This window comes from Ctenopharyngodon idella, chromosome 16 (genome assembly GCF_019924925.1).
Source record: "Ctenopharyngodon idella isolate HZGC_01 chromosome 16, HZGC01, whole genome shotgun sequence".
Lineage (NCBI taxonomy): Eukaryota > Metazoa > Chordata > Actinopteri > Cypriniformes > Xenocyprididae > Ctenopharyngodon > Ctenopharyngodon idella.
Genome location: NC_067235.1, coordinates 35,213,562 through 35,238,747, shown reverse-complemented (window position 1 = coordinate 35,238,747; position 25,186 = coordinate 35,213,562). Strand labels below are relative to the sequence as shown.

At 43.4% G+C, this 25,186-nt stretch overlaps 1 protein-coding gene across 1 annotated transcript in view; it reads left to right on the top strand.

Moving 5' to 3' along the window:
* The window catches only part of LOC127496703 (intermembrane lipid transfer protein VPS13B-like), a 97,845-nt gene that overhangs the window by 28,649 nt on the left and 44,010 nt on the right, over window positions 1-25,186 (top strand). The window contains 11 exon segments of the mRNA XM_051864402.1: window positions 7,299-7,411; window positions 7,474-7,600; window positions 9,255-9,382; window positions 13,829-14,063; window positions 14,143-14,354; window positions 15,763-15,978; window positions 18,859-19,027; window positions 20,481-20,595; window positions 22,286-22,424; window positions 23,147-23,561; window positions 23,642-23,759. Coding sequence (XP_051720362.1) covers window positions 7,299-7,411; window positions 7,474-7,600; window positions 9,255-9,382; window positions 13,829-14,063; window positions 14,143-14,354; window positions 15,763-15,978; window positions 18,859-19,027; window positions 20,481-20,595; window positions 22,286-22,424; window positions 23,147-23,561; window positions 23,642-23,759 — 1,987 coding nt within the window.

Sequence of the window (25,186 nt, the reverse complement as noted above, 5' to 3'; positions counted from 1 at the left end):
TATATACAGAAATCATGTAACATGTTTAGTTTAATACACTGAATTATTCAGCATCATCTACTTTCATGTGTGGAGAGGGTTTGGGGTGTGAAGGTTTCTCTCTCTCTCTCTCTCTCTCTCAGAGCTGGCAAGCTCACAGCTGGAAAATTGTGATCTTTCCTGTCAGCTACTGGGTGTAATGTAATTCCCAGGATACAGGATTCATTTCCCACAAAGGTGCAGTGACTCTGAAACATTGAGTGTCCAGTGAAAGTTTCTCAGGAGTGACTGACCGACCGCTGCTCATTACACTGACCTGATACAGTGACACAACCAACCAGCTGTCTGTCTGTCCGTCTGTCTGTCCGTCTGTCTACCAGTCTGTCATTTTGTCTGTCTATCTGACTTGTCTGTAAGTTGAGATCAGGCTTTTGCAAAATTCAGAATTGAAGAATTCAGCTTATATAGAAGTAGCACAACACAAAGTTGAACTGGAATGACAGGAAGAGGAATTTACTGAATTGTAATTTGAAGAAATTTAACACGGGTGATGGATTCTGGGAGTGTTCTTCTATAATTGATTAAATATGATGAAATATTTCAACTAAATACAAATATTTACGTCTGTCTTTAAACATTAAACTTAAAGGCTTTTTAAACTTTTTCAAAACGTTCAAACAAGTCTTTTGTCCGACTAGTTTCCAACTGTTTCTAGTTTAAAATTACAGCTGCGAATGTCTTTGAATTTATTTATTTATTTATACTTCATTCAAATTGCAACTCTGCATCTGGTTTACTGAATCAAATTCAGGAACTGAATTTATTTTAATGATTCTTGATTCAGTTCTGATGGGTGAGATGTTTGTTTGTGTGTTCGTCTGATCTCAAGCATCACTCAGATTGTCTTCAGAAATGTTTTTATGTGACATTTGGCAGCATGTGTCAGAGCCGTGAAATGATTGATGGTGGATTATATTCTTCAGGCTTTGTTCATATTTTTCCCAGTGTTTTCCTGCAGTGGTTCTTCTTCTTCGGCTCGTCTGGTTTATTAGCAGGGCTGTAGTTTGTGATTCTAGCTAACTGATAACTGCGGGTCACATGCGCTCACGGACTTCAGCAGGTAGTTTTCTGTGCTGCTGGCGGAACGAATTGGAGTCTCCGTGGTCGAGTGAAGATCTCAAAACACAAGGCCGTGTGGGAGGGTTGAGAACCGACCCTTTCCCATGATCCCTCAGACGCGCTCCTGATCAGTGAAGGTGAGCCGACGCGGGTTCATTCCCAGCACTGCGGTCTGGAGGTGGGCAAGTCTCTGACAGAAAGAAGGCATTAGCGCTGCAGTGGTGGGTTAATCTGTAATTAATTAAGCTAATTACAGGCCTGTTGTTAGGCTCACAGTTCTGCTGGAGTGACAGTGTGTAATTAATGAAATCAGCCAGTAGGAACGCTGAGATGGAATGTGACTGTTGCACAGCGGAATTTTCTAAAGGGAAGTTTTAGAGCAAAGATTTGACAGGATGTTCCCTTCAGGACCGATGACCCCGTGACCTCCGCACCAGAGAGACTAGAAACATGACTGTGTGTGTGTGTGTGTGTGTGTGTGTGTGTGTGTGTGTGTGTGTGTGTGTGTGTGTGTAGATTTAGCAGGCAGCTGTGTTTTGGATTCTTTGGATGTGTTTTTATGTTGATCCATTATATCACTGGTTTTGAATCCTGGTGACTCACCGCTCTGCACATTTTCTGTGTCTCTCTTATCTGACACACTTAGTTCAGTTCATGAATCTCTCACCTAATGAGCTAATGATCTGAATCAGGTGTGTTAAATAAGGGAGACATACAAAAGGCTTGTTCAAGATGTATCGGCACTGTGCAGACCGATCGGCATATGACGTCAAAGTACTGCGAGAACGATTTAAAAGCATAAGGAGTCGTATGCTCTCCAGTCGCTCTCCCGGTACTTTGATGTCATACACCGATCGGTCTGCACAGTGCCGATACAAGCCTATCATGTGCAGAGAGTTTAGTCCCCAGGACCAGGATTGAAAACCCCTGCATTATATTACCCAGATCCAACCACACCCACCACATCTAAACCACACCCACTACCTCCAGACCACACCCACTACATCCAAACCACAAAAAGGTGTAAAGGTTTGTGTCAAAGTTCAGCAATAAAACATCAAAAGGTAATTGACAGTCCTCATGATAAAAAAAACACATTTTTATGTGTGTGTGTGTGTGTGTGTATGTGTTCTCATTCAGTTCCTCAGGGTTGTTGAGAGTCCTTCAGTTTGTCCTGTGTCATAAGCTCAGGGACTCAGCGTGTGTGTGTGTGTGTGTGTGTGTGTGTGTGTGTGTGTGTGTGTGTGTGTGTGTGTGTGTGTGTTAAAGTCTTGTTTCTATGATGTGACTCTTAACGCTGTACTCAAACTGTGTGTGTTTTGAGTTTTTGTGTAATGAGTGTGTGTGTGTGTGAGCGGTTTGTGAGTTCTTATGAGTAATTATGGGTTCTGTTTGAAGCGGCCTGTAAAACAGCAGCTCTCTGGAGCTCCACACAGAGAGAGAGTGTGTGTGTGTGTGTGCAGTAAGAGCTCCAGCGCTGGCTGGTATATTAAGTAGGAACTGCGTCTCATTTCAGTCAGGAGAGAGACAGACAGGCGGAGAGGGAGAGAGACAGCCGAGGCAAGGTGTCGGCTGCGAGCGGTCGGACGGTTGGTTAGTTGGCTGGTAAACGGTAGTTGTGGGTGGTCCGCAGTGCCACTCTCTCCTGCTCATTTTTAAAGTCGTTTGTTTGACACATTCTGGCCTTAATTTGCACTGTTATTTCCTGCTGCACTTACAGCTGTGAGGACTCCCATCATGCTCCGCTCTGCAGCCTCTGTGACCCTCTCGTTTCATCGTGACATCACTGCCCCCCTGTGGCCGTTTCCGGTGTCCTGCCAGACACGGCCTGCGTGAGTCTTGTCACATGTTTGTGACAGTGAGACGCTTAGTCTGATGACTTTGGTCTGTTTTGTAGGCGTCTCAGATCTCACTAGCATGGAAACATGCGCGCTGCAGGCGGGTCTTGTGTTCTCCAGCTCTAATGGGTTCAGCGTAAACGCTCTCGCGGCTGCCCGCTCTCTAAATAAATAATTACAAAAGCCCATCGAACAGAGACGTCAAACACATGGAGGGTCGTTCTCTACTCAAATAAACCAACACAGTCTCACTCTGAATGTGTCTCTCTCTCTCTCCATATGCGCCTCTCTGTCTGTCTCTCTCTCTCTCTGTATGCCTGCTGCTGGCTGTGATGGATCAGTTTGTGACTTTTGAAGTCTGTTGCGTGAGTGAAGAACACAAGTCCTCACAGATCAAGCCCCGCCCATGGTTCGAGCCCCACCCCTCGTAGGGAGTCATGTGGTGCTGCGGTGTGATTTACTGCGCTCTCTCTCAGCTGGCGTGTTTGTGTCCTGCAGTAAATCTGACGTGTGTTCCTGAATCTGCGGCTCTCATCTACACATCGTCTCTATAGGAAAACGTAAATAATCTCTCCTGAGTAACGCTTGTAATTGCGGCTGTATTTCACTCTCGGACAGAAACATCTCGTCTCAGTTTTAAACCCCATAAATTGAAACTGATTTAATGTGTCTGTGGAGTAACTCACTCAACACTCATGAACCCGTCTGTCTGTCTGTCTGCTTGTCTGTCTGTCTGTCTGCATGTTTGTCTGTCTGTCTGTCTGCATGTTTGTCTGTCTGTCTGTCTGTCTGTCTGTCTGTCTGTCTGCATGTTTGTCTGTCTGTCTGTCTGCATGTTTGTCTGTCTGTCTGTCTGTCTGTCTGTCTGTCTGCATGTTTGTCTGTCTGTCTGTCTGCATGTTTGTCTGTCTGTTTGTCTGTCTGCATGTTTGTCTGTCTGTCTGTCTGTCTGTCTGCATGTTTGTCTGTCTGTTTGTCTGTCTGCATGTTTGTTTGTCTGTCTGTCTGCATGTTTGTCTGTCTGTCTGTGTCTGTCTGCATGTCTGTCTGTCTGTCTGCATGTTTGTCTGTCTGTCTGTCTGCATGACTGTGTCTGTCTGTCTGCATGTTTGTCTGTCTGTCTGTCTGCATGTTTGTCTGTCTGTCTGCATGTTTGTCTGTCTGCATGTTTGTCTGTCTGTTTGTTTGTCTGTCTGTCTGCATGTCTGTCTGTCTGTCTGTTTGTCTGTCTGCATGTTTGTCTGCATGTCTGTCTGCATGTCTGTCTGCATGACTGTGTCTGTCTGTCTGCATGTTTGTCTGTCTGTCTGTCTGCATGTTTGTCTGTCTGTCTGTATGTTTGTCTGTCTGTCTGTCTGTCTGCATGTTTGTCTGTCTGTATGTTTGTCTGTCTGTCTGTCTGTATGTTTGTCTGTCTGTCTGTCTGTCTGTCTGCATGTTTGTCTGTCTGCATGTTTGTCTGTCTGCATGTTTGTCTGTCTGTCTGTATGTTTGTTGTTTGTCTGTCTGTCTGTCTGCATGTCTGTCTGTCTGTCTGTTTGTCTGTCTGCATGTTTGTCTGCATGTCTGTCTGCATGACTGTGTCTGTCTGTCTGCATGTTTGTCTGTCTGTCTGTCTGTCTGCATGTTTGTCTGTCTGTCTGTATGTTTGTCTGTCTGTCTGTCTGTCTGCATGTTTGTCTGTCTGTATGTTTGTCTGTCTGTCTGTCTGCATGTTTGTTTGTCTGTCTGTCTGTCTGTCTGCATGTTTGTCTGTCTGTCTGTCTGTATGTTTGTCTGTCTGTCTGTCTGCATGTCTGTCTGTCTGTCTGTCTGTCTGCCTGCCTGCATGTTTGTCTGTCTGTCTGCATTTTTGTCTGTCTGTCTGTCTGTCTGTCTGCATGTTTGTCTGTCTGCATGTCTGTCTGCATGTTTGTCTGTCTGTCTGCAAGTTTGTCTGTCTGTTTGTCTGCATGTCTGTCTGTCTGCCTGCCTGCGTGTTTGTCTGTAGACCCATCTGTCTGTCTGTCTGTCTGTCTCTCTGTCTGTCTGTCTGCATGTTTGTCTGTCTGTCTGTCTGTGTGTCTGTAGACCCGTCTGTGATGCAGTTTGAATCCTCACAAATGTCGTCCTGCATTTCTCCTCCTGTATGTTCATTTTCTCTCTCTCTGTTTCTCTCTGACATGTTTTTCTCTCTCTGCGCTCACTGTCAGTCATGTTCAGAGCTGTCGTCGAGGTTAATGTCTCAGCAGTGCTGAAGAGCGTCACTTAAGTCGCATGAAATGCTGTCGCTGGCGCAGCTCCTGCGTTTGAAACGGAATGAGTCACCCAATGCAGTTGCGCATGTTTCCGCTCGCAGCAGCTGGACTGAATAAGAGCCGCGGTTCAGATGGTGTCCTGCTGCATGTAGGTCCGCTGGAGTTTCATGCGCTCCATGCTGAAGTTTATTTGCACAGGATCCCACTTACCGTTTGGAGGAAGCGAATGTCGTGCAGCGGCGTGAGGGATTCAGATTTCACAAGTCCAAGATAAACATGCACCTGATCCCCAGTATGTTTAATGCCCCGCTGCATTACTGTGCTCTCTCAGTGATTTTATGACTTCTTATAACTACGGTTCCAGTCATCTGATCTGATTGGGTATTTAGTCCAGCACTTTTCACTGTTTGTGATGTTGCAGAACGGCTGCATGTGAGTGATCCTGCTTTGGCTCTGTTTATAGATGGCTGGATGATCGCTGTTGTGTTTTTCTGGAGTGACGTGGTTCCTGCGCGGCTTGTTGGTGGAAAAGGAACGCGTTTTCTGTTCATTATGAAGTGATGATGGTCACGCGTCACGCTGCGTTTTCAGAAGTTCAGACACATGCGCAGGTGCTCTCTCTGGTCTGAACCCATAGTTTACTTACTCCACCAATCACAGCGCAGCGTGAGGCTGTGAGAGGCCTGTGATTGGCTGGACTCTGTGTTGTCATAACATGAACATGAAAGGCCGTGTGTCATTCTCTCAGTATAAACGTGTTCAGGTTCTGTCACCCTGTATTTGTTTTCCTGAGGGTCCTAAAACCTTTTGATGTAAAGACTAGCTGAAATGACTGAAATGTAGTTCAGCCAAAAATTATAATTCTGTCATGTCATTCCAAACCTGTATAACTGTCTTTCTTTTGCTATTTTGAAGAACCAAACAACACTGAACCTCATTGACTTTCATTACATGGACAAAAAACTTTGAGACATTTCTCAAAATATCTTCTTTTGTGTTCCGCTGAAAGAATGTCATACTGGTTTGAATGACATGATGGAGAGTAAATGATGACAAAATGATGATTTTTGCCTGAACTGTCCTTTAAATCTCATGGTTTATGCTGTGAACAGGCCTTCAACTCTAAACCCTCAGTGTGTGTGTGTGTGTGTGTGAAGCAGTTGCAGGTGTGTGACATTGACTTTAGACCGCCTGAATCTCCTCCGCTGCTTGTTTACAGTCGCAGGGCCGGTGCAGACGACTCCTGAAATTACAGGCATTACTCTGACAGGCCAGTGTCCTCGCTGCCTTCTCTCTCCGCACATCAAAGCGCTCGTCCCCCGTACGGCTGCGTCTTCAATGGCCGCGGGAGGCTTTGAAGTGCCGTGTGTGTTTATGATAGCGGAGCCGGAGCACTGGGCCCGAGCCATGATGGGAAGAGAGTCCTGGGACTGCAGGTGGCCTGGACGCTCTGTTTGTGTGTGTTTCTGTGCGTTATCTCACACACGGCCTCTTAAAAGCCATAAAGTTCTTTTAATAGAGCTCTTAAAGGAAGAGAAGGACTGCTGAACGCAGCGCCACACAACAGGATGTTGAACATGAGCCTTTAATACAGTCACACACACAAACACAACACAACACAGTTAATCATTTGTGATGCTGGAAGCTGATTGGCTCTCAAACACACGCGATCGCCTGCGGCCTGACACACAAGATCCCGGACGCTTCCAAAGCCGTTCTGGAAGTAGTGGGAGCTCATCAGCGGGGCGGCCTGCGCTCTTATCGAGTGATTGAGGCGTTCTGATTTACGCCAGAGAATTCCCAGTAAATCCCGCAGGCATGGGAGCCATTACATGTGCGCGGTCGTGACGGATGACCTCAGCGCTGAACTGTGGGTAAAGATGATTGTTTAAGAACCAGAGAGGCTGAAGTTTCATGGACGTTTATTGAAGGAAAATGTTATTTTTGGCTTCATATCAGATGCTTTGTGCTCTTGTATGAAGTGATGGGCTGTGAGTGTGTGATGCAGTAATACACACGTGTCAGGTTGAACTAATTGATGTTCTTATCAGTTGAAAACGAGAGTGAACGGCATGTGACGCAGCACCTTAACACCAGGCCGTGTGTGTGTGTGTGTGTGTTGCAGGTGCGGTGCTGTTGGTGAGCGTTCAGGGTGTCGCTGTCAATGTGGATCCGGTTCTGTCCTCCTGGCTGCTGTTCCACCCGCAGAGAACCAGCGGCAACAGACAGACTCAACAGGTACGTCCGTCTGTGTGTGTGTGTGTGTGTGAGACATTACTGATGCTGTGTGATGCTTGCAGGTTTCCATGGTGATGAAGAAGAGGAGGGAGGATGAAGCATCTGTTGGCAGCACACCACTAACCAAACAACCTAGTAATCAGGCATCAGACTACACTAGCAGCCCTGTGAAGACCAAGACTGTGACAGGTACACACACACACACACACGCACACACACACACACACGCGCACACACACCATGTTCAGACACAGAAGGCCTCAGACGAATGTTCATGCATTAATCTGCTGCATTAATTTGAGCTCTATTTAATAAGAAAAATGCATTTTCGGTCATACATGCTTGGAACAGCATTTTAGTTTAATTTTTATTTCTGTGGTTTGAAAAATGCTTTTGTAGATGCTCTTTTACTATCCCACATGTTTCTTGTTAAAAAGCCATTTAAAACTGCTTTGTGTTGTTAAGAAACGCTGATGAGACTTGAAATGTGTGCCCAACCACTTTTCAAATCGTAGAGAACTCTCTATACCAGAGAACTTTTTATCCCGTATTTCGATTCAATCTCATGAATGGAATATAATTCAGTTGAAATGTAAATATGAAATGTTCTTATCAGATGTAATTTTGACTGCATGCTGTTTTATATATTTAATACTGACTGTATAGGCTGATTTATACTTCTGTGTCGAGTGTAGGCTGTGTGCACCACGCGTAACCTATGACGTAGCCTGACGTGCACCTCTTCAAAAATGTAACAACGCGTCAATTCTACGCAAGCGCTGTGATTGGTCTGCTTAGAACCCCTCCCACGGGTCAAAAAACGGAGTAATCGGAGAAGAGCGAGCGTTTTCAACTTCCATAGGAATGAAAAAACACTCTGTTTCAGGGAACACATGCAGTCAAACTGCAACAAAAGTCGTTACCTATTTGTCGCTTCTATTTGTAAGCCTTTCTGACAACGTACATGACAAGCTGCTTCTTCTTCAGCTTTTGCCTTGATACTCAACATGACCGCAGACACTGCCTACTAGTGGTCTGCATGCACGTCGACGCGCACAACGACGCAGAAGTATAAATGAAAACAGACGCATAGCCTACGGCGCAGAGGCTCCGGCGTAGGTCCGACGCAGAAGTATAAATCAGCCTTAAGTCTAGCCTCTTGAGAGGAGCGTTTGAGAGGATGGTCCGTCAGGAGTATTTGGAGGAGCGTTCATTAGAAGCGTTCAAGAGGAGCATCCGTGAGGAGCATTTAAGAAGAGCTTTTGTGAGGAGCATACATGTGGAGCGATTTAGAGCAGCGTTCGTGAGGACGGTTTAAGAGGAGCATTTGAGAAGAGCCATTTAGAGGAGCATTTGAGAGGAAGTTTGAGAGGAGCATTTGTGAGGAGTGTTTAAGAGAAGTGTTTGTGAGGAGCTCTGGGTGTTGTGTGGGAGGTTTTGGGCTGTTTTGCATGTTTCTTGTCTGCAGGAGCTGCTTGAGATGGTTTGACCTTCACACTGCAGATGTTGATCATTTCCAGTCTAATCAAAAGCCTCTCAGAGTCCATGCGTTACTGCAGTGTGGTTTTCATTAACAGAAACACAACACCGATCTGCACACACACACACACACACACACACACATTAAAACTGGTCTTAACTCCACTTCCCTCTCTGGTCTTCCTGTAATTTATTGTTTGATTTGTACACACACACACACACACACACACACACACATTATTGCGTTTATTTTATTGTATGTTTGTGTGTATGTGTTTTGTGTTCAGTGGTTATGAACATGAAGAACATTCTGAATCTGTCTCCATTAACACGTGTGTGTGTGTGTGTGTGTGTGTGTGTTTAGAGTCGAGGCCTCTCTCTGTTCCAGTGAAGGTTTTTCCATCATCTGAAGAATGTCACGTGAGTCCGGAGGAACGCATGAAGAACCTGATAACACACACCTGGAATGCCGTCAAACACCTCACACTACAGGTGTGTGTGTGTGTGTGTGTGTGTGTGTGAGTATGTGGAGTGTGAGAGTGTTTGTATGAGAGTATGGAGTGTGTGTGTGTGTGTGTGTGTGTGAGAGTGTGTGTGTGTGTGTGTGTGTGTGTGTGTGAGAGTGTGTGTGTGTGTGTGTGTGTGTGTGTGTGTGTGAATATGTGTGTGTGTGGTTCACACTGAGGTTTGTGTCGGTCACTTCCTGCTGTTCTCGGTGAGTCGGTGCCGTTCTCTCCTTCTGTTCGAGCGATTGTGTCATGAGTTATTTTTATTTTATATTAGACTCGAGTGTGTTCACAGCAGCAGGTTGCTACCAAAACTGTAAGAGGATCTGCGCTAACAGAGCGGCCGTCGCCATGGAAAAACGCAGTAACGCAGGTCCGCTCAGCTGCCGCGCATTAATGAACAGGATATTTTCTCTGCGTGTTTCGTGTGGCTCACGGGACGAGAGCAGATGTGTTGTGATGAATTAAACCTTCTGCTCCATCGTCAACATCAGCTCAACACACACTCTGTTCACACTCTATTCATCAGCACGTCCACCTCTGAAACCACTTTACTTTTCATCGGTGGCCGGTTGCATAAACCGCTTAGACTATTAACACAAGCTAGTCATCTATTTTTTTCATTATGCTGGTCATAACATAACTGGCCATTTCTTCAGGTCGGTTACATAAAAAGGTCTAATTTGAATCTGAAAAGTAAGGGGCCGTTCACACAGAACGCATTTTTCCCATTTCACTGCACTGCTTTTCCAGTGTTTTTCTATATAAATGTGTGCTAGACGGACGTCTTTAACAGTTGCTCTCACATCTGGCGTCTTTTGCAGCGTCTCACGCATGACACGGCTTTAAAAGAACTTTAACTTTTAAATGTGTCTCTTGCATTTTTCTTTATTCCGCTGACCTGCATCTCACATTTTTTGCTGTTAAAAACATTAGATGCAGGTCAGTGGAATGAAAAACTTCTGTGTGAAGACTGATTGACCCTTGGTTAACTGCTAGTTGGTTCTAGACTAGTTCTAGTTCAGACTAGCAGCTGTGTTTATGCATCTGGCCTCTCAATCGCTCTCGTTGTTCAGCCACCATCATACAGATTCATCAGGGATTAAACCTCACAGTGTGAAGGAGAGCACCTGCGACTCTCACCTGTTTCAGCGCTCATGACTGTGGCGTTGTGTTTGTGCTGCATCACTGAAGAGCGTGCGATTATTAAACACACGCTGTCGGTTTACACCCACGAGTGTATCAGCTGGTGTCGGCGCTGGAGGGGAAACAAACAGCACATCAAAAGCCTCATTACAGCAGCGTCCGGCGCTAATGGAGCGTCCAGCAGAAACAAACACAGCGCTGCGTTCTTCACGGTTTATTTTACATGATTATCACCTCCACCACCAACACCGCGAGGAGCCGTCAGCTTCTGTGAGCGCTGAAGAACGTGAGGAATCACTGTGTGTGTCAGCTTTATTTATATAGCGCTTTATACAGTACAGGTTGATTCAAAGCTGTGGAAGATTGTTTCCGCCACGGAATAAAATAATTTAAAAGATAATTGTGACTTTTTATCTCACAATTCTGACTTTTTCCGCAATTCTGACTTTTTTTGCAATTCTGACTTTATATCTTGCAATTCTGACTTTATATCTCGCAATTCTGACTTTTTTCACAATTCTGACTTTATATCATGCAATTCTGACTTTATTCGCAATTCTGACTTTATAACACGCAATTCTGACTTTTTTCACAATTCTGACTTTATATCACGCAATTCTGACTTTTTTCACAATTCTGACTTTATCACGCAATTCTGACTTTATAACACGCAATTCTGATTTTATATCTCGCAATTCTGACTTTATAACACGCAGTTCTGACTTTTTTCGCAATTCTGACTTTATATCACGCAATTCTGACTTTTTTCACAATTCTGACTTTATATCACGCAATTCTGACTTTATATCACGCAATTCTGACTTTTTTCACAATTCTGACTTTATATCACGCAATTCTGACTTTTTTCACAATTCTGACTTTATATCATGCAATTCTGACTTTATTCGCAATTCTGACTTTATAACATGCAATTCTGACTTTTTTCGCAATTCTGACTTTATATCACGCAATTCTGACTTTTTTCGCAATTCTGACTTTATATCTCGCAATTCTGACTTTATTTATAACGCAATTCTGACTTTATATCACGCAATTCGGACTTTATTTATAACGCAATTCTGACTTTATATCACGCAATTCTGACTTTTTTCACAATTCTGACTTTTTTCGCAATTCTGACTTTATAACACGCGATTCTGACTTTATATCACGCAATTCTGACTTTTTTCGCAATTCTGACTTTATAACACGCAATTCTGACTTTTTTCACAATTCTGACTTTATATCACGCAATTCTGACTTTTTTCACAATTCTGACTTTATCACGCAATTCTGACTTTATAACACGCAATTCTGACTTTATATCTTGCAATTCTGACTTTATAACACGCAATTCTGACTTTTTTCGCAATTCTGACTTTATATCACGCAATTCTGACTTTTTTCACAATTCTGACTTTATATCACGCAATTCTGACTTTATATCACGCAATTCTGACTTTTTTCACAATTCTGACTTTATATCACGCAATTCTGACTTTTTTCACAATTCTGACTTTATATCATGCAATTCTGACTTTATTCGCAATTCTGACTTTATAACATGCAATTCTGAGTTTTTTCGCAATTCTGACTTTATATCACGCAATTCTGACTTTTTTCGCAATTCTGACTTTATATCTCGCAATTCTGACTTTTTTCGCAATTCTGTCTTTATAACATGCAATTCTGACTTTTTTCGCAATTCTGACTTTATATCACGCAATTCTGACTTTTTTCGCAATTCTGACTTTATATCTCGCAATTCTGACTTTATAACACGCGATTCTGACTTTTTTCGCAATTCTGACTTTATATCTCGCAATTCTGACTTTATATCACGCAATTCTGACTTTTTTCGCAATTCTGACTTTATAACACGCAATTCTGACTTTATTTATAACGCAATTCTGACTTTATATCACGCAATTCGGACTTTATTTATAACGCAATTCTGACTTTATATCACGCAATTCTGACTTTTTTCACAATTCTGACTTTTTTCGCAATTCTGACTTTATAACACGCGATTCTGACTTTATATCACGCAATTCTGACTTTTTTCGCAATTCTGACTTTATAACACGCAATTCTGACTTTTTTCGCAATTCTGACTTTATAACACGCGATTCTGACTTTATAACACGCAATTCTGACTATTTATAACGCAATTCTGACTTTATATCACGCAATTCTGACTTTTTTCACAATTCTGACTTTTTTCGCAATTCTGACTTTATAACACGCGATTCTGACTTTTTTCGCAATTCTGACTTTATAACACGCAATTCTGACTTTATTTATAACGCGATTCTGACTTTATATCACGCAATTCTGACTTTATAACACGCGATTCTGACTTTATAACACGCAATTCTGACTTTATTTATAACGCAATTCTGACTTTATATCACGCAATTCTGACTTTTTTCACAATTCTGAATTTTTTTCGCAATTCTGACTTTATATCTCGCAATTCTGACTTTATATCACGCAATTCTGACTTTTTTCACAATTCTGACTTTATATCACGCAATTCTGACTTTTTTCGCAATTCTGACTTTATAACATGCAATTCTGACTATATCTTGCAATTCTGACTTTATATCACGCAATTCTGACTTTTTTCGCAATTCTGACTTTATAACATGCAATTCTGACTATATCTTGCAATTCTGACTTTATATCATGCAATTCTGACTTTTTTCGCAATTCTGACTTTATATCACGCAATTCTGACTTTATAACGCAATTCTGACTTTATATTTCGCAATTCTGACTTTTTTCGCAATTCTGACTATATCTCGCAATTCTGAATTTATAACACATAATTCTGACTTTTTTCGCAATTCTGACTATATCTCGCAATTCTGACTTCTTTTCAAAGTCCAATTTAGAGGGAAAAAAAGACTGACTTTATAACTCACAATTGTGAGTTTATATCACGCAATTCTGAGAAGAAAAAAAAGAATTGTGAGATAAAAAGTTGCAGTTACCTTTTTTATTTTTTATATTGAGTGGTGGAAACAAGCTTCCAATCAAAGCAGCTTCACAATAATAAACAGGAAAATAACAGAATCATCGATGCAAACTTCATCAAATATGAGACACATTCAGATTCTGATGTAAAGCAGCTCTACAGAAGACAAGAGAGGTCAATTCAGTTCAGAAAGTGTCGATGTTGTAAAATTGTGTGTGTGTCCGGTCTCAGATGCTTTATCAGAGAGGAACCGCTCATGTGACCACACACACCTGTGACGTGTTAACTGTGTGTGTTTCCATGCAGGTGGAGCTGCAGTCGTGCTGCGTGTTCGTTCCGTCCGACAGCCTCCCGTCTCCCAGCACGCTGGTGAGCGGCGACATCCCCGGCACCGTCCGCAGCTGGTACCACAGTCAGGCATGTATGCCAGGGACGCTGGTGCTGTGTCTGCCGCAGATCAGCGTGTTGAGCGCAGGACACCGACGCATGGAGCCGCTGCAGGACGTGCCCTTCACCGTGCCCAGACCCGTGCTGGAGGAGGGTACGAGCGCCACACGCTTCACATCTCTCTCTGTAGATCCTGAAACACGAGCGTGATATGTGTGTGTGTGTGTTTGCAGGTGATGCGTTCCCCTGGACGGTGTGTGTGAGTCAGCTGAGCGTCTACTCTCTCCTGGGACAGCAGCGTTCGCTCAGTGTTCTCGAGCCGCTGGGCTGCACCTCCACGCTGGCGCTCACCGCCCCGAAACTACAGCCCGAGAGCAAAGACGCCTTCATCATGTGTCTGCATGTGGACCTGCAGCCGGTGCACCTGAAGTGCTCCAACCCTCAGGTACTGACGCATTTCCCATCTATATATGCTGGAACAAATGTAGGGCGGGGCTTGATTTTGTCTGTGGGGAATTGATTGGATGGTTGTGGTTTGCTATTGGTGGATCTCATGTGAGTGACAGGTTGCCCCGCCCTCATCATCAGAGAAGAGAAGAGATGCTGCAAGAGGGAGGAGAAGATATTCTGATTCAAGATTACCAGGAACATGAATTTATCAAAATAATGATTATTAATCATTTATTGTGGAGGATTAATGTGAGTTTTCAGTGGCGGCAGCAGTGACCGAGTGACGGTTCGACTGTCCTGAGAGTCGCAGACCTTCAGCGGACGCTTACAGCCGTATTTAGTGTCACCAGTGGAAACATCAGCGTCCCTCTGTTGATGATCTGCACACAAACACGCGTTTCACTCGATCCGCTCAGTGCCGTCTGGTAACGTGAGATCCAGACTGTTTGTTTTGAATACGCGTCTGCTCTCGTATGGAGCATCTTGTTGTTTGGGTGCATGTGAAATGAATGTTGACGTATCTGAGCGCAGATCTGCGGCGCTGCTGATTGCTGCGTGCGGATTGGCTGCGAGGGGAATGTGGTGGAAAGGAAACGTGTGTTAAATAATAGCTGCCCAAAACAAACGGCAGAATCAGAAGCAGAACTGCAGCGAGATGGAGGAAAAACCAGCAGGAGGAAAAAATGATTCGCTTGTTTGTGATTTTGTGCAGATACTGAATCTGTTCAGTTACCGTGAGTCACCAACATCTCCCGGCCTCTCGCTGTCTCTCTCTCTCTCTGTCTGTCTGTCTCACTGTTTGTCGTCTCACTCGGTCTCTGGATCAGTCTACAAAACTGCTGGGTTTTTGTTGTGTAAATAATGTAAAATCATGACTGAAACGATGGTGACAGGATGGACAGAGACCATCATGTGTGTCATCTGTCCTCTGATTTCTGCTTTTTTGTGTGAATCTCTGACCCCGAGAGGAGAATCCAGCGATGAGACGCTCCTCACACACACAGATGTTGGTCATGTTTTCTGTTATCACTCTGTAGGAACTAGTTAGATTCAGCTGCTGTGTTTGAATGAACTGGAGTTTATTTATAGTGACGTTCAGGCGTTCAGCCAGTATTTGATGACAACGATCTGTTTATGAACATCTGATCGTCATGAACTGAGAGGACGTGCTGATGATGCTCTTCTAGAGACATTAGGAAGCGCTGTAGAGTCACGTGACGCCGGACGATTGACGTCAAACGGCTCGTTTCTACAAGTGTTTCATTGTATTTTGATTTAGCAGGAAGTTACTCAACATTCATCTTTAATCTGCGGCTCTTTAGAAGCTCTTAATGCTTTCAGTTTGTGTCATAAATTCAGTAAATTAAAGCCATGAAGAGTTTTAAACCCGCTCTGTGTCTCAGGTTCAGCTGGTGTTTGGTTTGTGGTGTCGATGGAGTCAGATCTTCAGTGCGTTTGACCGGATGCAGAGCAGAGGAACACAGAGGCCGTCAGCAGGATTCCCAGACTCCTCGGCGCCCCCCGCTGGACCTTCGTCACCCGTCCACAGCAGCGCAGGCACCGTCCCGCCGGACACCAGCACCTACAGCCCTTCAGCTGACCTGGGCTCTCCTACAGAGGTCAGAGGTCACGCACACCATCGCCTCTCAGACACTGATCATAGATAGATGTATAGATGTGTATATTATGGAATAATTAAGTTTTTTAAATGTTTTTGAAAGAAATAGTAATATTGTGAAATAGTCTTACAATGTAAATCAGCTGTTTTCTATGTGAATATATAGTAAAGTGTAATTTATTCCTGTGATCAAAGCTGAATTTTCAGCATCATTACTCCGGTCTTCAGTGTCACATGATCCTACAGAAATCATTCTGATTCAGTTAAATTCACATTTTAATTTTCAGGATTCTTTGATGAATAGAAAGTTCAGCATTTATTTAAAATAGAATCTTTTGTAACATTATAAAATGTCTTTATTGTCAGTTTTGATCAATTTAATGAGTCCTTGATGAATAAAAGTATTAATTACATTTTTTTTACAACAGTACTGACAAACTTTTGAATGGTAGTGTTCCACAAAAATATGAAGCAGCACAATTTATTAATTTATTTAATTTCTGTATATTTCCTACCTGAATGTTATTGTTAGACCTTCCTGAAAATCTTCAAGCACTGTTTACAATTGGTCAAAAACTTTTTTCAATATAAAAATATATTAAAAACTTTAATGTTAGGTGTGATTAATTGTGATTAATTACAGAAAAAAATTTGTGTGTGTGTATATATATATATATATATATATATACAGTGCTCAGCGTAAATGAGTACACCCCCTTTGAAAAGTAACATTTTAAACAATATCTCAATGAACACAAAAACAGTTTCCAAAATGTTGACAAAACTAAGTTTAATTTAACATCTGTTTAACTTATAACATGAAAGTAAGGTTAATAATATAACTTAGAGAACAAAATTTTCAGTTTTACTCAAATTAGGGTGATGCAAAAATGAGTACACCCCACTGAAAGTCTCTGGAGCAAAGCTAAGTTGTAGACTACAAATTTAATTTAACAAGAATTCAAGCACAGGTGAGTCTAATTCTTCATTACACAGGTGTCCAGCAGAAAATTGACTATAAAAGGTGTTAAAACCCCTTCCCATTTCATGCTGTCAGCAATGGCACCACATGGAAGAGAAATGAGAAAGAAAATCATTTCTTTATACCAGAAAGGTGAAGGCTACAAGAAGATCAGCAAAGCTTTACTTATCAGTCAGAATACTGTAGCAAAAGTGGTACAAAAATGTAAAAAAGATGGAACTGCAACCGTCTCACAGAGACGTCCAGGTCGTCCACGGAAGTTAACACCTCGACAGGAGCATCTTCTGATGAGAAGGGCTGAAGAAAATCGGCATGCAAGTTCACTGCAGTTATCTAAAGAAGTAGAAAGCCAAACTGGGGTGACCATTTCCCGTGACACAATATGGCGTACAGAGGAATGGCATGCATGGGTGCCGTCCACGAAAGAAGCCTCTCCTAAAGATCAGGCACAAAAAAGCCCACCTAGAGTTTGCCAGGGCCCATGCTGACAAAGATGAAGACTACTGGGACTCTATACTCTGGAGTGATGAGACCAAGATAAATGTTTTTGGAACTGATGGCTTCAAAACTGTATGGCGTCGCAAAGAAAAACGCATGGTGCCTACAGTGAAACATGGTGGTGTCAGTGTCCTCATGTGGGGCTGCATGAGTGCTGCTGGTGTCGGGAGCTGCATTTCATTGATGGCATCATGAATTCACAGATGTACTGCTCTATACTGAAAGAGAAGATGCTACCATCACTCCGTGCCCTTGGTCGTCGTGCACTTTTCCAACATGACAATGATCCTAAACACATTTCTGAAGAAGAACAGGGTGAAAGTGATTCAGTCGAACACCTATGGGGAATTCTGAAGAGACAAGTTGAGCATCACTCTCCATCCAGCATCCAGTCTCTAAAAGAGCTCATTCTTGAAGAATGGAAAAAGACAGATGTTGCAAAATGTCGCCAACTTGTTCATTCCATGCCTAGAAGACTGTCATTAAAAATCATGGAGACCTTACAAAGTACTAGATTTGTTGAGGGGTGTACTCATTTTTGCATCACCCTAATTTGAGTAAAACTGAAAAATGTGTAATCTAAGTTATATTATTAACCTACTTTCATGTTATAAGTTAAACAGATGTTAAATTAAACTTAGTCTTGTCAACATTTTGGAAATTGTTTTTGTGTTCATTGAGATATTGTTTAAAATGTTACTTTTCAAAGGGGGTGTACTCATTTACGCTGAGCACTGTATATATATATATATATATATATATATATATATATATATATATATATATATACAGTCAATCCAAAATTTATTCAGAAACCTTGAACATTTCATTCATTATTACAGTTTATTCACTATAGTTTAAAAAAGTTCTCACAAGATCTCAGAGTTAAACTGTGTCAGAAAAAAATTAATCTTAATTATGTCAGATAACACTAAACATGGTCAGGTCAAAGTGTCTGAATAATTTTTGGTTCCAAATTTTTATCAGTTTTACTGGTAGTCCACTGTATGAAGAATTTTTGGGTATAATATGTCACAGTTTTCTTTATTTTGTTATCCTCACTTACAGAAATGAACTATAGTGTCTTGAACCCACTAGTAAAAATACATCAAAAATATCTGAATAATTTTTGGTTTGACTATGTGTGTATATATATATATATATATATATATATATATATATAAATGGTGAAGATGTCAATTTTCCTCGGCCAGACATTACCTACTATACGAAACAAGAGGTTTAGAGACCAGAAGAGTCAACATGAACTCAAAAATGACTTTCTACTTCAATAAATGTTACTTGTCTTATTGTTTCATCACTTGCTTACTTAGGGTTAACATCTTTTTTTCTGTCAGCACCTGTTGGTTCATGTGTTGTTGTGTACGTTCACTGTTTCAGGGTGATTCGGCGCACACCGAGGAGCCTGCGGCGTGTGAGACCATGACGCTGGAGCAGAAGACCTGCAGCATCAGCGGCGCCAGCGGAAAACTGAGCGTCTGGATGCAGTGGATGCTGCCGAAACTCACGCTGCAGCTCTACTCCTGCGACACCGCGTCCAGAAACAACGGTACTGACCACACACACACACACACACACACAGCCTGTTTCCAGCTGGATAGCCCCTAAACTAGCAGATCTTACCTCAGTGCAGGTCTAATATAGTCAGAGAAGACGTTTCAAATGTGACGCTTGTGTTCATGAGACTCCCTCTTATTTCATTTCATTCATATTTCAAACTCTACCATCATGTTTTTCACTGTAATTTGTGTCTGAATCGCTTGTTGTGCTGCTCTTTCTATCCCAGAACACGTGATCACATGCGTTTCTGTATGTGCGTTCAGTGATGCGATCACAGTGTTTTAGTGCCTGTTTGCACCAGTGATCAGATCATCATAAACGCGACTCCGTCATCTCTCCTCATCCTCTTCACTGCATCAGTCAGTTCTGTTCTCATCTGATGTGTCAGATCAGTAATATCACTGAATATGAAGTGTCTCATAAACCCATCTGACCCGTCACGGCTTCATCTGACACATGCTGTTGATGTTTCGGGCAGAAGAGAGCGGTTTGCGGAAGGAAAGGGAGAGCAGAGGTTCAGCTGTGAGGAGATCTGAGCGTGTGCGGAAGGCGAGCGCAGTGAGATTCGACCCTGAGGGACGCTCTGAGCTCTCGCGCCTCCGCTGCTCCTGTTGTTTGTTGTTATTTTTCTCGGGGCTGTTTGGTGCTGAATGGACACGTCGCCCCTCCGAACAGGAAACAGGAAGAGGCTCTGAGCTGGTGGGCCGCGGGATCACAGCTGCACGGACAGCAGAACAAGCGGAGATTGACAGAGAACTGACACGATCCTCCGGTCGCACACACACAGAACGAGCGGCCCGCTGACCTCTGACCTCTGACCTGCTGCTGAGGCAGAATGAGTGTCTGCTGCTCCACATCTGCAGTGTAGCTGCTTCATTACTGTGTCCAGAGAAGATCTGACCCTTATTCAACATCAGTTTTCCATTCTTTGACTTTCACTCTAGAGGATTAAGATATATTATATGCAAGAGTTATCGCACGACTTTCAATCAACTTCTCGGTTGAACTGTTGGTCCAGCAGACGGATTGAGATCTGGGGAATTTGGAGGCCGGGGAAACACCTTAAACTCTTCATCATGTTCCTCAAACCATTCCTGATCAGTGTGTGAGTTGTGGCAGGTGCGTTATCCTTCGTGAAACGATGACCCTCGGCTGTCCTGTCGTCGGTGTGTGGTTTGTTCCTCCTCGGACACTGTTGGTAAATTCTCATCACTGCTGACCGGGAGCCGTTTCAGAGATTTTCTGACCCCGTCGCCTTGCTGTAACAGATCTTTATTCCTGCCCATTTCTCCTTCAACACAATAATGACGAAAACTGATAATGAACTAATCTACACAGACATTAATATGTGACCTTGTTAGGAGATGATCAATGATATTCACTTCACCTGTGACTGGACATAATGTTTTGTGTGTGTGTGTGTGTGTGTGTGTGTGTTTCAGAGCTGTGTGTGATGGCAGAGATGGAGGACATGAGTGCATCTGTGGACGTTCAGGATGTTTATACAAAGGTGAAGTGTAAAGTGGGAAGCTTCCACATAGATCACTACAGAAGCAGGTGAGCAGGACAAACACACACACACACACACACACAGGTTTGTTTTGCTATCTTAGTGAGGACTCTCCATAGGCGTAATGGTTTTTATACTCTACAAACTGTACATTCTCTCCCCCTACACTAGCTCTACCCATCACAGGAAACTGTCTGCATTTTTACATTTTTAATAAAACATTGTTTAATATGTTTTTAAAGCTATTTTAAATATGAGGAATCATGAAATGTCCTCATATTTCATGTTTACATCGTAATACCAGTGTAATACCCATGTCATTATACAAATTTGTGTCCTCATAAATCACAAAAACAAGCACACTCACTCACACACACACACTCACTCACTCACTCATACACACACACACACACACACACACAGATCTGTGGTTGATGATGATGTGTTTGGGAGCAGAGAGAAGTGTGTAGATCAGCGAGTCGTCTGTACGGGCGGCGGTGTCTCTTCACCCAGAGCTTGTGTGTGTTGTAGGCCTGCTGAGCGCTGGCTCTATGACGGAGTGATCCTGCAGTGCAAGGAGACGCCTGCGGTGAGACCTGCAGCGCCGCAGCTTTAATCTGACGCTCACACACACACAGCTGTTCTCTGTCCAACATCAGAACTGATTCCTCAGGAATCTCCGTATCACACTCACTTCCAAATTCTAGTGAGACAGATCCAAAAACATGCAGCCTTCCCATGATGCACTGCTGGATAAATATTTCACAATTTGATTTGATTCCAATTCAGCTATTGATTATTTCTTATATCCATTTTCTTAAGGAAAATAATCTCTCAACCGATGCTGTAAACTATACTGGGAAACTTGTCAGTACATTAATATTAATATTAAATGGGACCTATAACGCCCTTTTCACAAGATGTAATATAAGTCTCTGGTGTCCCCAGAATGTGTCTGTGAATTTTCAGCTCAAAATACCCCACAGATAATTTATTATAGCTTGTCAAATTTGCCCCAAAAACACGCCGTTTTTGTGTGTGTCTCTTTAAATGCAAATGAGCTGCTGCTCCCGGCCCCCTTTCCAGAAGAGGGCGGAGCTTTAACAGCTCAACAACAACAAAGCTGGAGAATCTCACGCAGACAAAGTGAGGATTGTCAGTAACGGTGTTCAGCCTTACATTGTTCAAACCGGAGTCGACACTGATGGAGAGACTCAGGAAGAAGTTACAACTTTTAGACGTTTCTGAATGGTTAGTGGATAAATTTATGTAGTTGCTGTGGAGTTGATTCAACTCATCACTAGCATGTGCCGTCATGTTAATCTTTTGTGTTGAATTGACCCTCGTTTGTGAAGCAGTCCGGCGTAAAATGACGGCATGTCAACAACAGTCTACTACAACAACTCTTCCTCTTCTCTAAAGCAGCCCAACATGGCCCCGCCCCCTTTATTGTGTGTTCTCGGGGGCGGGGTTTATGTATATTTAGGGTAAGTGATGTCACTGTGTTTCAGAGCCGTGAGACGCTGCCGTCATTATATTGTTCCTGATGTTGGACAGAGTGTGTGTTTGTGTGTGAGAGTGAGTGTGTTCTCTTGTGTTCAGTCCTGTGGTGATTTCTCTTCTCTCTGCTCCCAGAATCCTTTTTTCACCAGCTTCCAATCAAACAGCCAGCCAATCAGAGCTCTGAACTGACCTTTGGCCTGTGTTTCTGTGTTGTGTTCTCTGGTGTGTGTGCAGTGCTGAAGAGAGCCCACCGCGTGCCGGTCCGTGTGGTGGGGTCGTCCTCTCTTGCACTGAAAAGCTGAACAGACGCACGGTTCTGCTGCGGCCGCTCAGCAAGCAGGAGCCTTACAGCCATTTCAGCTTCTGTCCACCTGTAAGAGCCGCTGCCTCTGATTCACACACACGCCGCTTCTAGACGCCTTTCTTCTGCAGCGGCGCCAGCAACACTCCTATTAGCCACTAGGGTGTAAATTCTGTCATCAGTTACTCTCCCTCATGTCGTTTCAAACCCATAAGACTTTAATTCATCTTCAGATGAGGATATTTCTAATGAAATCTGAGAGATTTCTGTCTCTTCATTGAAAGTCTGTTCACCCAAAACTCTGAGGCTTCAAAACGTTCAATAAGAGATGGTAAAATATGAATGGAGCCCTTTAATCAAAGTCTTCTGAAGAGACACGATCACTTTATATGATCAACAGATTTAATTTAGGCTTTTATTCACATCAGCGAACATAAACAGAAGCTCAGCTGTACTTGCTTGATGCGTGAGAACAAACCTCATTGGTTCTTGAGATTCCGTTTACCATATTTGAGTCATTGATCAATCCGATGCTGGATGACAAAATTACCTTTTAAAGGGATAGTTCACCCAAAAATGAAAATTATCACATGATTTACTCGCCCTAGTGTTGCTGGCAGCGGTGCAGTCGTGTCTCTCTCTGATCACAAGCGTTTTTGATTATGCACTGATGTCGCGTCAGTCTCAGCTCACGCTGTTTTCATGCTGCTTTGAGTTTGTGTGATTGTAGCTGTTGAGTGTCGATCGCTCGAGCCTTAACCGCGACTCACCTCTGACCTCTGGTGGTCCGACAGACGGCGGCGAAGGCTCTGGAGGTCTCGCACCAGCAGCATGGCTTCCTGTCGGTGACCTACACGCAGGCTGTGACCCGGAACGTCCGCCACAAGCTGACGGCGCGTCAGGAGTGCGTGCCGCCGTCCCAGAGGCTGTGCGAGGACGGGACGGACGGCTCGCCGCAGTACCTGCACGAGATCCTGCTCACGGCGCAACCCTTCGACCTCGTGCTCTCCTGCCCCCTGCTGGTGACGGTGGCGCGCGTCTTCCACGTGTCCCCTCCGCCGAACCTGCGCCCCCCGATCAGAGAGCGCGTGTCCGCTGGACAGCCGATGAGAGGACGCTTGCTGTCGTCCAGCAGCCTGCCGCTCATCTACGTCAACAGCAGCGTGATCCGTGTGTTCTGCCCTCTGGAGGACACGCACAGCAGCACACGTGAGCAGAGTCACCCTCAGTCACACGCTCACACACTGATGATGATGATGAGGATGATAATGATGTGTGTTTGTGTTCAGATTCACAGGTGAAGCACAGGAAAGAAGACACGGTTGTGCTGAAGATCGGCTCTGTGAGCGTCGCTCCTCAGGCTGATAATCCTCTGCCGCGCGCCGTACTGCGCAAAGACATCTACCAGTGAGTCTCCCTGTCTGTCTGCATTTCTGTCTGTCTGTCTTGTTTTTCCACAGCACTGGTGTTCATGGAACAATTCATTGAAATCTGGTGAAGTTGTGCTGAGACTGATGTCACATGTGTGTGTGTGTGTGTGTGTGTGTGTGTTGTTGGGTGTGTGTGAGAATAGTTGTGGTCTCTCTGATGCTATTCTGAGACATTCCCAACTGTGAGAATCACAACCACAACACTTACATTCACACTTTTTCACACTTTTTTACACACACACGCACACACACACACACACACACACACACAGACACAGACATCTCTTGTGTTTTTCAGCCTGTTGCTGTCACGATTATTGTTTCTTTGATTCAGAGGAACAAATGGCTGAAAATGCAAGAAAACTACAAGAAAAAGAAAAGCTGCATTAACAGGCCTAATGATCTCTTGAATTCACGATTATTCTTTCAAGAGGAAATCATTTCTAAAGGAAGTGCGTAAGACAGCGTCTGCTATATTATTTCTCAGCTGGGTGGATGTTGGAACGAGTGGGTTGATTATGGTTAGCTAAGGGTAGAGTTAAAGGATTAGTTCACTTCAGAATGAAAATGTCCTGATAATTTACTCTCCTCCATGTCATCCAAGATGTTCATGTCTTTCTTTCTTCAGTGGAAAAGAAATAAAGGAAAACACTCCAGGATTTTTCTCCATATAGTGGACTTCACTGGGGTTCAACGGGTTGAAGGTCCAAATGTCAGTTTCAGTGCAGCTTCAAAGAGCTCTACATGATCCCAGACGAGGAATAAGAGTCTTATCTAGAGAAACCATCTGACATTTTCTAAAAAAATAATAAAAATGATACACTTTTTAACCACAAATGCTCGTCTTGCACTGCTCTGTGATGCTCCACACATTACATAATCACGTTGGAAAGGTCATACCGTAGGCGGAAGTACTGATCCAGTGTTTACAAAGAGAACGTACAAAGACTAAGTCAAACAAAAAAGGTAAAACAACGATGTCGGACGATTTTGAAGTTGGAGGAGAAAATGAGATGGAATTTTTTGCTCTACCGCGGTACTTCCGCCTACGTCACGCGTGACCTTTCCAACGTGACTGTAAATCAAACACCATATTGATCAGTTTACAATCTAACTGTTCAGATCAGTGAGTTGAGTCTGTTGTGAGTGTTTGGGTCATTCTGCTGGAGTCCATCTGTGTTTTACTGCACTTCATTACAGTGTCAGATCACTGACATCAACATGATTCATGCTGGAGGTCAAAGTTCAACCTCTACCTCAGTGTTCCAGTAAGATAATGATCTGTCCCTCCCGTCTCTCTCTCTCTGTGTCCATCTCTCACTGCCTCTGTTGAGCACATGGCTGGTGTCGTCGTGTGTTTACAGGCTGTTTGTGACATATAAACTAGGCGGGAGATAAATGACC